General features: G+C 46.8%; 1 protein-coding gene across 1 annotated transcript in view; it reads left to right on the forward strand.

Moving 5' to 3' along the window:
• Positions 1-12,260, forward strand: part of ush2a (Usher syndrome 2A (autosomal recessive, mild)) — a gene marked incomplete at both ends in the record, with an annotated part of 418,741 nt that overhangs the window by 162,494 nt on the left and 243,987 nt on the right. The window contains 1 exon segment of the mRNA XM_084181556.1: positions 2,541-2,736. Coding sequence (XP_084037682.1) covers positions 2,541-2,736 — 196 coding nt within the window.

Consider the following 12,260-nt stretch of genomic DNA (forward strand, 5'->3'; position numbering starts at 1 on the left):
CAGGTTTACTGTAAAACTCACCACAGCATATTCAGGGGCCAAATACACAAACACACACACACACACACACACACACACACACACATGCTCAGGCCTTGTCATGCCTCTTAGGCCCTGTGGTAGGAGTAGGGCAGGGTTCCCCAACTGTCGGGCCGCGGGCTGAATTTGGCCTGTGTTTTTTTTAATTTGCCCCCCAAGTATTATGCGTGGGAATACTTTGGAACATATGTTCAAAATTAAAACCTCTTGGAGCTGGGACATAAAAGACTGTAAAAACACCAGCAAATCAGCTCCAAGTGATTTTAATTTTAGACATCTGGTCCAAAATGTTCCCACGCGTAACAGAGAGATATATGTGATCGTATTCAAATGTAAGCAAGGTTTGAAATTATTATGTTTTAGTCAAATATTATAAATGTTTCGGCTTCTTGCTGTCAATTTGCAGTCAAAATTATTATGTTACGGCCCCCTGACCATCCGCTCAAGAAAAAATCGGCTTGCGGCTGAATCTAGTTGATGATCCCTGGAATAGGGGGTCAGATATAGGTCTATACTGTCAATTCAACACAAGATGAATGGCATGAAATGTCCTTATCCAAAAGGCATTATAGATTAAACCAAGGGTTGCAAAATTCTGGTAGCATTCCCAAAATATCCAGGATTTCCATCATTTTGGTTGGAAAATTCAAGGAGGGAATATTCAGGAAATCTGAATTCTGGAAATGTTTATGGATTTTGCAACCCTAATAGAGTTAGATTGTACAGTGGGGCAAAAAAGTATTTAGTCAGCCACCAATTGTGCAAGTTCTCCCACTTAAAAAGATGAGAGAGGCCTGTAATTTTCATCATAGGTACACGTCAACTATGACAGACAAAATGAGAAAAACATTTCCAGAAAATCACATTGTAGGATTTTTTATGAATTTATTTGCAAATTATGGTGGAAAATAAGTATTTGGTCAATAACAAAAGTTTCTCAATACTTTGTTATATACCCTTTGTTGGCAATGACACAGGTCAAATGTTTTCTGTAAGTCTTCACAAGGTTTTCACACACTGTTGCTGGTATTTTAGCCCATTCCTCCATGCAGATCTCCTCTAGAGCAGTGATGTTTTGGGGCTGTCGCTGGGCAACACGGACTTTCAACTCCCTCCAAAGATTTTCTATGGGGTTGAGATCTGGAGACTGGCTAGGCCACTCCAGGACCTTGAAATGCTTCTTACGAAGCCACTCCTTCGTTGCCCGGGCGGTGTGTTTGGGATCATTGTCATGCTGAAAGACCCAGCCACGTTTCATCTTCAATGCCCTTGCTGATGGAAGGAGGTTTTCACTCAAAATCTCACGATACATGGCCCCATTCATTCTTTCCTTTACACGGATCAGTCGTCCTGGTCCCTTTGCAGAAAAACAGCCCCAAAGCATGATGTTTCCACCCCCATGCTTCACAGTAGGTATGGTGTTCTTTGGATGCAACTCAGCATTCTTTGTCCTCCAAACACAACGAGTTGAGTTTTTACCAAAAAGTTATATTTTGGTTTCATCTGACCATATGACATTCTCCCAGTCCTCTTCTGGATCATCCAAATGCACTCTAGCAAACTTCAGACGGGCCTGGACATGTACTGGCTTAAGCAGGGGGACACGTCTGGCACTGCAGGATTTGAGTCCCTGGCGGCGTAGTGTGTTACTGATGGTAGGCTTTGTTACTTTGGTCCCAGCTCTCTGCAGGTCATTCACTAGGTCCCCCCGTGTGGTTCACCGTTCTTGTGATCATTTTGACCCCACGGGGTGAGATCTTGCGTGGAGCCCCAGATCAAGGGAGATTATCAGTGGTCTTGTATGTCTTCCATTTCCTAATATTTGCTCCCACAGTTGCTTTCTTCAAACCAAGCTGCTTACCTATTGCAGATTCAGTCTTCCCAGCCTGGTGCAGGTCTACAATTTTGTTTCTGGTGTCCTTTGACAGCTCTTTGGTCTTGGCCATAGTGGAGTTTGGAGTGTGACTGTTTGAGGTTGTGGACAGGTGTCTTTTATACTGATAACAAGTTCAAACAGGTGCCATTAATACAGGTAACGAGTGGAGGACAGAGGAGCCTTTTAAAGGAGAAGTTACAGGTCTGTGAGAGCCAGAAATCTTGCTTGTTTGTAGGTGACCAAATACTTATTTTCCACCATAATTTGGAAATAAATTCATTTAAAATCCTACAATGTGATTTTCTGGATTTTTTTCCCTCAATTTGTCTGTCATAGTTGACGTGTACCTATGATGAAAATTACAGGCCTCTCTCATCTTTTTAAGTGGGAGAACTTGCACAATTGGTGGCTGACTAAATACTTGTTTTCCCCACTGTATATAATTCCAATATTGTCCTTCTTTTGGGCCTCTCCTCAATTATGTGTTTGTCACAAATGGTGTCTATTGTTGGTCTATTACCTGAGTCCAGGTTCGGTTATGGCAAAATTGTTATTGTTCCATGCTGTGTATAATGTATTGTGTAGGTGTTGTCTCTAATATCGTACCCGTTTCATTTGATTCCAGGTTACTTCCTCTCTGTGTCAGAGTTGGGCTCTGAGGTGAGCGTGTGTGTGGAGTGTGACTGTCACCCGGTGGGCTCGTCGGGACAGGTGTGTGACGGCCGGATGGGGCAGTGTCTGTGTGTTGACCCCTCGGTGGGAGGACGCAGGTGTGACCAGTGTCAGGAGCTCCACTATGGCTTCAACCCTGGCCTTGGCAGGTAAGACACATACATTCACCCTCATACACATCAACCCCAGGCCTCAGCCCCATACACACCAACCCCTGACCTCAGCCCCATACACACCAACCCTGACCTCAGCCCCATACACACCAACCCTGACCTCAGCCCCATACACACCAACCCTGACCTCAGCCCCATACACACCAACCCCAGGCCTCAGCCCCATACACACCAACCCCTGACCTCAGCCCCATACACACCAACCCCAGGCCTCAGCCCCATACACACCAACCCCAGGCCTCAGCCCCATACACACCAACCCCAGGCCTCAGCCCCATACACACCAACCCTGACCTCAGCCCCATACACACCAACCCTGACCTCAGCCCCATACACACCAACCCCTGACCTCAGCCCCATACACACCAACCCCAGGCCTCAGCCCCATACACACCAACCCTGACCTCAGCCCCATACACACCAACCCCAGGCCTCAGCCCCATACACACCAACCCCAGGCCTCAGCCCCATACACAGCAGGTTATTCCTACACTAGAAATGTCAGCCTGTGAGCTGCTCCTGCCATACCAGGGCTCTACACTGAAATGTTATACAAGGAGCACATGTTGAAAAATGTAGGTGCACACAAAGAAATTTAGGAGCACAATGAAAGTGAGTGTTGCATTCTCAATCAAGCAGAATAACCTAAAATATTAAGTCACTTAGGTGAGATAAAAATGATCAGCTGCCCTGTTAAGGGGTGGGCCGTTATCGTGGTAACGAGGCACTCCGTGTCTGTCAGAGACATGAGATTCTCCTATCACGTTTCAGGAGAAGACCCAGATGCAGACAGTGTTGAAGTAACAAAAGTTTATTACAAAAACAGGGGGCAGGCAAACGACAGGTCAAGGGCAGGCAGAGGTCAGTAATCCAGATCAGAGTCCAAAAGGTACAGAATGGCAGGCAGTCTCAGGGTCAGGGCAGGCAGAGGTCAATAATCCAGGGTGGTGTGACAAGATACAGAACGGCAGGCAGGCTCTGGGTTAGGGCAGGCAGAATGGTCAAAACCGGGAAAACTAGAAAACAGGAACTTGAAAAAGACAGGAGCAAGGGGAAAAACGCTGGTAGGCTTGAAGAAACAAAACGAACTGGCAACAGACAAACAGAGAGCACAGGTATAAATACACTGGGGATAATGGGGAAGATGGGCGACACCTGGAGGGGGGTGGAGACAATCACAAAGACAGGTGAAACAGATCAGGGTGTGACATCTCTGACAACTCTTCTCTTCACCAGCAGTTGAGCAAGCTCAAACGAACATTGAAAAACAACCTAGCGTGTGAACAAAACGATGTAAATAGCCAATAAACATGAAGACAAAGTCACACTTTAGTATACTTTCGGGTAAATTCGACCAACTGCTATCCCTGTGCACTTCTATGCTAAAAATGAATCTTTCAGCACTTCACTCACATACCTTGCGCAGCAACAACAGTGCCCGTGCTGAAAGATTCATTTTATGTCATTCGTAGTTATTTGTGTGATTAGCTTCAAGCTATGAGACAAAACGTCAGAAATATTTTTTTAAATAGCTACGGCTAGAAATCACAACTCGCACATGTGCTCATACTTGACTTTTTCAGTTCGCACATATCTAATTTTAGGCGCATATGCGAGTAAAATGGTTGCAGTGTAGAGCCCTGCATACTGTATAGTACTTACTGTACCACACCTTACCCTACTAAACTCTACCACATTCACCCACAGGTTGACACGTGGTTTATGAAACGTCAAAACAGCCGTTAAAATCTCCCCACTATTACTGTTAATGAAGCCCAGTGTTCATATCACGTCTCAATGTGTTAATGTCTCTCAGACCTAGGGTTGCAAAATTCCAGGAACTTTCAGTAAATTCCCTGGTTTTCCAGAAATCCTGGTTGGAGGATTCCCGGAATCTGGAGGGAATAAGCCGGAAGTCCGGAAACCTCCAACCAGGATTTCTTGAAAAACAGAGTATGTGAGCGGAGTTGAGCTGTTGGAAATCCCACTCATTGCTCACGGAGCAGTCTTCGCGCACAGCTTTTGCGCTCAACGTCCTTTTCCCCGCTCCACTAAACATTGCTCAGCGCTCACAGAAAAAAAAAAAGTTCGCTCCAAATTCGCTCCATTCATTTTTGGTTTAAAGATATCATTGAATTAACACCCCATCTACTTTTGTGACTATGTACCATTTGGTTTTGAAGTAGGCTATCGTAAGAAGCTTCAGCATTTCAACATGTCGTAGGTTATTAAACAAGGACCTACCTGATTATATGCAGCTGCTGTGTTAAAAAACAACTTGCTTTTTCTCTAATCTATTGATCATCAAATACTTCAGTTGTAACTGTGGCTCTGTTGCGCTCACATTTTACAGAATAATAGACAACTTTAGCACTGTTAAAAAACTTATATAGATTTTTTTACAATAGCCTATATAAAAATCTAAATGTCTCTGGTGCTGCTGCATGGGCTCATTCGTTGTCTTGCTATCAATTACTCAGGCTGTGTGACCTATCCTTGGTCGACTCATATCAACATCTCTGTGAATTAGTGCTGGTGTAGGCTAAATACTGTAGACACGAACTGCAGTCAGGTCAAGACCCTGGTGACAACGACAAACACGCAGATGAGCTTCCCTGAGACGGTTTCTGACAGTTTGTGCAGAAATTCTTCGGTTGTGCAAACCCACAGTTTCATCAGCTGTCCGGGTGACTGGTCTCAGACGATCCCGCAGGTAAACAAGCCGGATGTGGAGGTCCTGGGCTGGTGTGGTTACACGTGGTCTGTGGTTGTGAGGCCAGTTGGACGTACTGCCAAATTCTCTAAAACGACATTGTCTGTGACAAACAGATGCATATCTGTATTCCCAGTCATGTGACATCTATAGATTAGGGCCTAATTAATTTATTTCAATGGACTGATTTCCTTATATGAACTGTAGTAAAATCAGTAAAATCTTTGAAATTGTTGCATGTTGCGTTTTATATTTAGAACCTCTTTCCTATCAGTGGGAACATATGGCTGGGGAGAACAGACTAACGCAGCACTGCAGACCTTACATTTCAAATTAAATGCAAGGGAAAGGGGGAGGGAGAAAGTTGGCGGGGGGTTGTTTTGTTGTTTAAAATAGTTCTACTACTCATCTGTTTTTAGAGGATTCTGAGTTATTTGAAAAATGTTAATTTATCCAATTAATTAGGTGTGTGTGTATGTGTGCCCCTGTGTGTGTGTTTGTGTGTATGTGTGCGTGAGTGTGTGCTACGGGATGACCTTCACTAATAGCTTTGTGTAGTGTATTAAGGCAGAGAGCTGTGACTGAGATCTCTTAGCTGTGGGGAGGACCGTACGGTGTTTAATCATTACAGCATCATCAACCCTGTCTGTCTGTCTGTCTGTCTCTACACACCTCTGTACCCAACCTGCAGAGAGAGGGAGAGAGGGAGGGAGAGAGAGAGAGAAAAGAGGGAGAGAGTGGGGAGAGAACGGTGGAGAGGGAGCGAGGGAGAAAGAGAGAGAGAGAGAGAGAGAGAGAGAGAGCGAGAGAGAGGGAGAGAGAGAGGGAGAGAGAGTGAGAGAGAGTGAGAGAGGGAGCGAGAGAGAGAGAGAGAGAGGGGGGGAGTGAGAGAGGGAGCGAGAGAGAGAGAGAGAGAAGGGGGGAGAGGAAGAGAGAGAGGAGAGAGAGATATGGAGAGAGATATAGGGGGCAGAAGAGGGAGATAGAGGCAGAGAGGGAATGTCGGCAGTTAAAAAGGGGCATAGTGAAGGAGGACGAGAGAGGGAGAAAGAGAGGGAGAAAGAGAGGGGGAAAGAGAGGGAGAAAGAGAGGGGGAAAGAGAGAGGGAAAGAGAGGGGTAAAGAGAGGGGGAAAGAGGGAGGGAGAAAGAGAGGGAGAAAGAGAGGGGCAAAGAGAGGGGGAAAGAGAGGGGCAAAGAGAGGGGCAAAGAGAGGGGGAAAGAGAGGGGGAAAGAGAGGGGGAAGAGAGGGGGAAAGAGAGAGGGAGAAAGAGAGAGGGAGAAAGAGAGGGGCAAAGAGAGGGGCAAAGAGAGGGGCAAAGAGAGGGGGAAAGAGAGGGGGAAAGAGAGGGGGAAGAGAGGGGCAAAGAGAGGGGCAAAGAGAGGGGCAAAGAGAGGGGGAAAGAGAGGGGGAAAGAGAGGGGGAAAGAGAGGGGGAAGAGAGGGGGAAAGAGAGAGGGAGAAAGAGAGAGGGAGAAAGAGAGGGGCAAAGAGAGGGGCAAAGAGAGGGGCAAAGAGAGGGGGAAAGAGAGGGGGAAAGAGAGGGGGAAAGAGGGGGAAGAGAGGGGGAAAGAGAGAGGGAGAAAGAGAGAGGGAGAAAGAGAGGGGCAAAGAGAGGGGGAAAGAGAGGGGGAAGAGAGGGGGAAAGAGAGAGGGAGAAAGAGAGAGGGAGAAAGAGAGGGGGAAAGAGAGGGGGAAAGAGAGGGGGAAGAGAGGGGGAAAGAGAGAGGGAGAAAGAGAGAGGGAGAAAGAGAGGGAGAAATAGAGGGGGAAAGAGAGGGGGAAAGAGAGAGGGAAAGAGAGAGGGAAAGAGAGGGGGAAAGAGAGGGGGAAAGAGAGAGGGAAAGAGAGGGGGAAAGAGCGGGGGAAAGAGAGAGGGAAAGAGAAGGGAAAGAGAGGGGGAAGGAGAGGGGGAAAGAGAGAGAACGGTACATCGAGGCCTGAGTTAGATGCAAATGTGGTAGATTAGTGTTTTCAATACATCAACAACAGGCTGCTGGACAGCACAGATTGGCAATCCATACGAATGGTGAGGGGTGTGTGTGTGTGTGTGTGTTGTGTACGTGTATGCGTGTCGAGCCCCTGCCTCGGCGGGGTAAGGATGAAAAATGAAGTTTTTAAACTGATTACTGGGGAAGCCTTTCTGGCATCAGGAGACTGAACACAATAAAGATGTATTTATATTAATATTAAGCCCATGCATCTTATTTTGTTTTCTCCCTGTGCTCGACGTTCGATACAGGTTGATCTAATCGAGGTTGATTATAGGGCCTCAATATGGTTATGGGATATTTCCTGGCAGACTAAATGACAGAATATCAGGTCTGCCCAAATCCTTGTTCACAGAGTGGATTATTATACACAGTTATTATAGCCCTGATATGTCCACACACAAACACACATACAAACAAACACACACAATATCATTAAGATGTTTACCACACAGAGCGGTGTAGTTTACCCGAGCTTCAGAGTAAATTCAGATTTGTCGGTTTCTTATTTTGACTCATAGTGTCTGTTGAGTCTTTATCCGGTGTGTCTGTGTGTGTGCGTCTGTTTGTGTGTGTGTGCGTATCTGTGTGTGCGTGTGAGAGAGAGAGAGAGAGGTCACTGACCCCTATTCTAGGAAATACAAAAAATATACAAATACGGTTATAACAGATACTTGTATTAGATGTATTACGTTTATTACAACAAGACCTGCACTCACACTTTGAGCACAACGATGACTCTGAGCTGCCGAGGAGAGCCCCTGAGGACAACCTACAGTCTCCACGAAGGACGTATGTAAGTCATTCAAACGTGTTAACCCTCGCAAGGCTGCCGGCCCAGACGGCATCCCTAGCCGTGCCCTCAGAGTATGTGCAGACCAGCTGGCTGTTGTGTTTTCGGACATTTTCCATCTCTTTCTAGCTCAGGCTGCTATCCCCACCTGCTTCTAGGTGTCCACTATCATCCCTGTGCCCAAGAAAGGGAAAGTAACTGAACTGAATGACTACTGTCCCGTAGCACTCACCTCCATCATCATGAAGTGCTTCGAGAGGCTAGTCAAAGACCATATCACCTCCTCCCTCTCTGGCACACTCAACCCTCTCCAATTCGCCTACCACCCTGACAGATCCACAGATGACACAATCGCCATTGTACTGCACACTGCCCTCACCCACCTGTACAAAAGGATTATATACGTGAGGATGCTGTTCATCGACTATAGCTCGGCCTTCAATACCATAGTGCCCTCTAAGCTCACGGTCCTGGGAATGAACTCCTCCCTATGCAATTGGGTCCTGGACTTCCTGACCTGCCGCCCGCAGGTGGTGAAGGTAGGCAACGTTACCTCCTCGACAGTGATTCTCAACACGGGGCCTACAAGGGTGCATCCTCAGTCCCCTCTTGTACTCCCTGTACACTCTTAGAAACCTTATCTAGAAGCTTAAAGGGTTATTTGGCTGTCCCCATAGGAGAACCCTTTGAAGAACCCTTTTTGGTTGCATGTAGAACCCTTTTGGTTCCAGATAGAACCCTTTTGGTTTCTATGTAGAATCCTTTCTACAGAGGGTTCTACATGGAACCCAAATGGTTCTACCTAGAACCAAAAAGGGTTCTATCTGGAACCAAAAGGGTTCTACCTGCAACCAAAAAGAGTTTTCCTATGGGGACAGCCGAAGATCCCTTTTGGAACCCTTTTTTCTAAGAGTGTATACCCACGACTGCATGGCCTCACACAGTTCCAACTCCATCATTAAGTTTGCTGCCGACACGACAGTAGTGGGCCTGATTACCAACAACGATGAGACAGCCTACAGGGAAGAGGTAGGCACTCACTCTGACGGCGTGGTGCCAGGTAAACAACCTCTCCCTCAACGTCAGCAAAACAAAGGAGCTGATTGTGGACTTCAGGAGGAACCAGGCTGGGCACGTCCCCATCCTCATCAATGGGGCCGCCGTGGAGATGGTCAAAAACTTCAAGTACATCTCAGAGAAGCTGAAGTTCAATCCACATTGACACCGTGGTGAGGAAGGCACTTCAGCGACTCTTCAACCTCAGGATGCTGTAGAAATTCGGACTGTCCCAAAGGGCCCTCACAGTGTTCTACAGGAGCACCATTGAGCGCATACTTTCGGGCTGCATCACAGCCTTGTATGGCAACTCCACCGCCGCAGACCGCAAGATGCTACAGAGGATGGTGCGCTCAGTCGAACACACCATTGAGTGCACACTGCCTGCTTCCAGCACACTTACAACACCAGGTGTCGCAGGAAGGCCAAGAAGATCATTAGGGACCAGAGCCATGCCCTGTTCCCCCCGCTTCAATCCCCAGGCCACAGGAGGTTGGTGTCACCTTAATTGGGGAGGACGGACTGAAGCGGAATGAGTGGAATAGTATCAAATACATCAAACACATGGTATAATGCCATTCCATTTGCTCCGTTCCAGCCGTTATTATGAGCCGTCCTCCCCTCAGCAGCCTCCACTGCTTCCTACTCCCCCTATGGACATTTACCCCCCACACCTCAACATACTTTTTACACTGCCCCCACCCCAATGGACATCATTGCCACAGTTGTTAAATATGTATATATTATTATTTATATTTGGATTATCTATTTCATTATATTGTATTGTATTGTTGGAGCTCGGAGCTTAAGAGTTTCACTGTACCATGTAATTACATCTGCAACCCTGTACATGTGACTATTAAACTCGCTAATCTAATCATAGCAGGAGGTTAGAATATTGACACACACAATCTCACAAACATGGGATTCATTTAAGACTGATGAAAAAAAAAGGAGAGTTGGTGTGATGTTGGGTGTTTTCTCTCTCCTTGGGAGAGGAGTGAAGGTCGAGTCGCGGAGGCGAGTGGGAGAGTGGTGTGTGTGTTGTGTGTGGGGTGGTGGAACCCCCAAAGCTCCCTGCAGTTGACAGGACAAATTTGCTGCTCGTTAAGGGGCTGTGGCTTTTCACGCCGCGAGAGGGAGGGTGTCAGAGTGTGTGTGCGTGTAATTGAGGGTGTGTGTGTGTTTAAGGGTGTCAGGCGTTTGGCCTTGTGATCACCCAGTGCCGGGTCTCAGTAGGGTTACACCACCGGTGTGACCCAATCCCCTGAACCCCCCCCACACACGTCGCCTAGACACCCATGGGACCCCTCCCCATACTGTCACTGCTCTGTGAATAGGGGAGCGTGAAGGAAGGGAAGAGGGGTGTTAAGGTGAAGACCCAATACCACCTCTCTCCAGCACACACACACTCACATTTACTTTTGAGTCATTTAGCAGACGCTCTCATCCAGAACGACTTACAGTTAGTGCATTCATCTTAAGATACACTATATATACAAAAATATGTGGACTCCCCTTCAAATGAGTGGATTTGGCTATTTCAGTCACTCCCGTTGCTGACAGGTTTATAGAATCAAGCACACAGCCACGCAATCTCCAAAGACAAACATTGGCAGTAGAATGGCCTTACTGAAGAGCTCAGTGACTTTCAACGTGGCACCGTCATAGTTTGTCAAATTTCTGCCCTGCTAGAGCTACCCCTGTCAACTTTAAGTGCTGTTATTGTGAAATGGAAACGTCAAGGAGCAACAACGGCTCAGCCATGAAGTGGTAGGCCACACAAGCTCACAGAAGGGGACTGACGAGTGCTGAAGCGTGGTAGCCGCACACAAGCCTAAGATCACCATGCGCAATGCTAAGCGTCGGCTGGAGTGGTGTAAAGCTCACCGCCATTGGACTCTGGAGCAGTGGAAACGCGTTCTCTGGAGTGATGAATCACGCTTCACCATCTGGCAGTCCGACGGACGAATCTGGGTTTGGCGGATGCCAGGAGAACGCTACCTGCCCGAATGCATAGTGCCAACTGTAAAGTTTGGTGGAGGATTAATAATGATCTGGGGCTATTTTTCATGGTACAGGCTAGGTCCCTTAGTTCCAGTGAAGGGAAATCTTAACGCTACAGCATACAAAAATCTAACTTTATTTGTCACATGGGCCGAATACAACAGGTGTAGAACTTACCGTGAAATGCTTACTTACAAGCCCTTAACCAACAATGCAGTTCAAGAAAGAGTTAAGAAAATATTAATCAAATAAACTAAAGTAAAAAAGAATAAAAAAGTAAAATAACAGTGACGAGGCTATGTGCAGGGGGTACCGGTACCGAGTCAATGTGCGGGGGTACAGGTTAGTCGAGGTCATTTGTACATGTAGGTAGGGGTAAAGTGACTATGCATAGATAATAGACAACGGGTAGCAGCAGTGTAAAAACAAATGGAGGGGGGAGGGGTCAATGCAAATAGTCCGGGTGGCCATTTGATTAATTGTTCAGCAATCTTATGGCTTGGGGGTAGAAGCTGTTAAGGAGCCTTTTTGTCCTAGACTTGGCGCTCCGGTACCGCTTGCCGTGCGGTAGCTGAGAGAACAGTCTATGACTTGGGTGACTGAAGTCTTTGACAATTGTTTGGGCTTTCCTCGGACAATGACATTCTTGATGATTCTGTGCTTCCAACTTTGTGGCAACAGTTTTGGAAGGCCCTTTCAGCATGACAACGCCCCTGTGCACAAAGAGAGCTCCATACAGAAATGGTTGGTCGAGATCGGTGTGGAAGAACTTGACTGGCCTGCACAAGTGCTAGTGTTAGTTCACATTTTATTTATTTATTTTGTGGGGGGTGGGTTATTTAAAATACTATTTGAAGAAGTAGGGTTTCAGATGTTTTCGGAAGATGGTCAGGGACTCTGCTGTCCTAGCTTCAGGGGGAAGCTGGTTCCACCATTGAGACA

The sequence above is a fragment of the Coregonus lavaretus genome, assembly GCF_964263955.1.
Source record: "Coregonus lavaretus genome assembly, chromosome: 18".
Lineage (NCBI taxonomy): Eukaryota > Metazoa > Chordata > Actinopteri > Salmoniformes > Salmonidae > Coregonus > Coregonus lavaretus.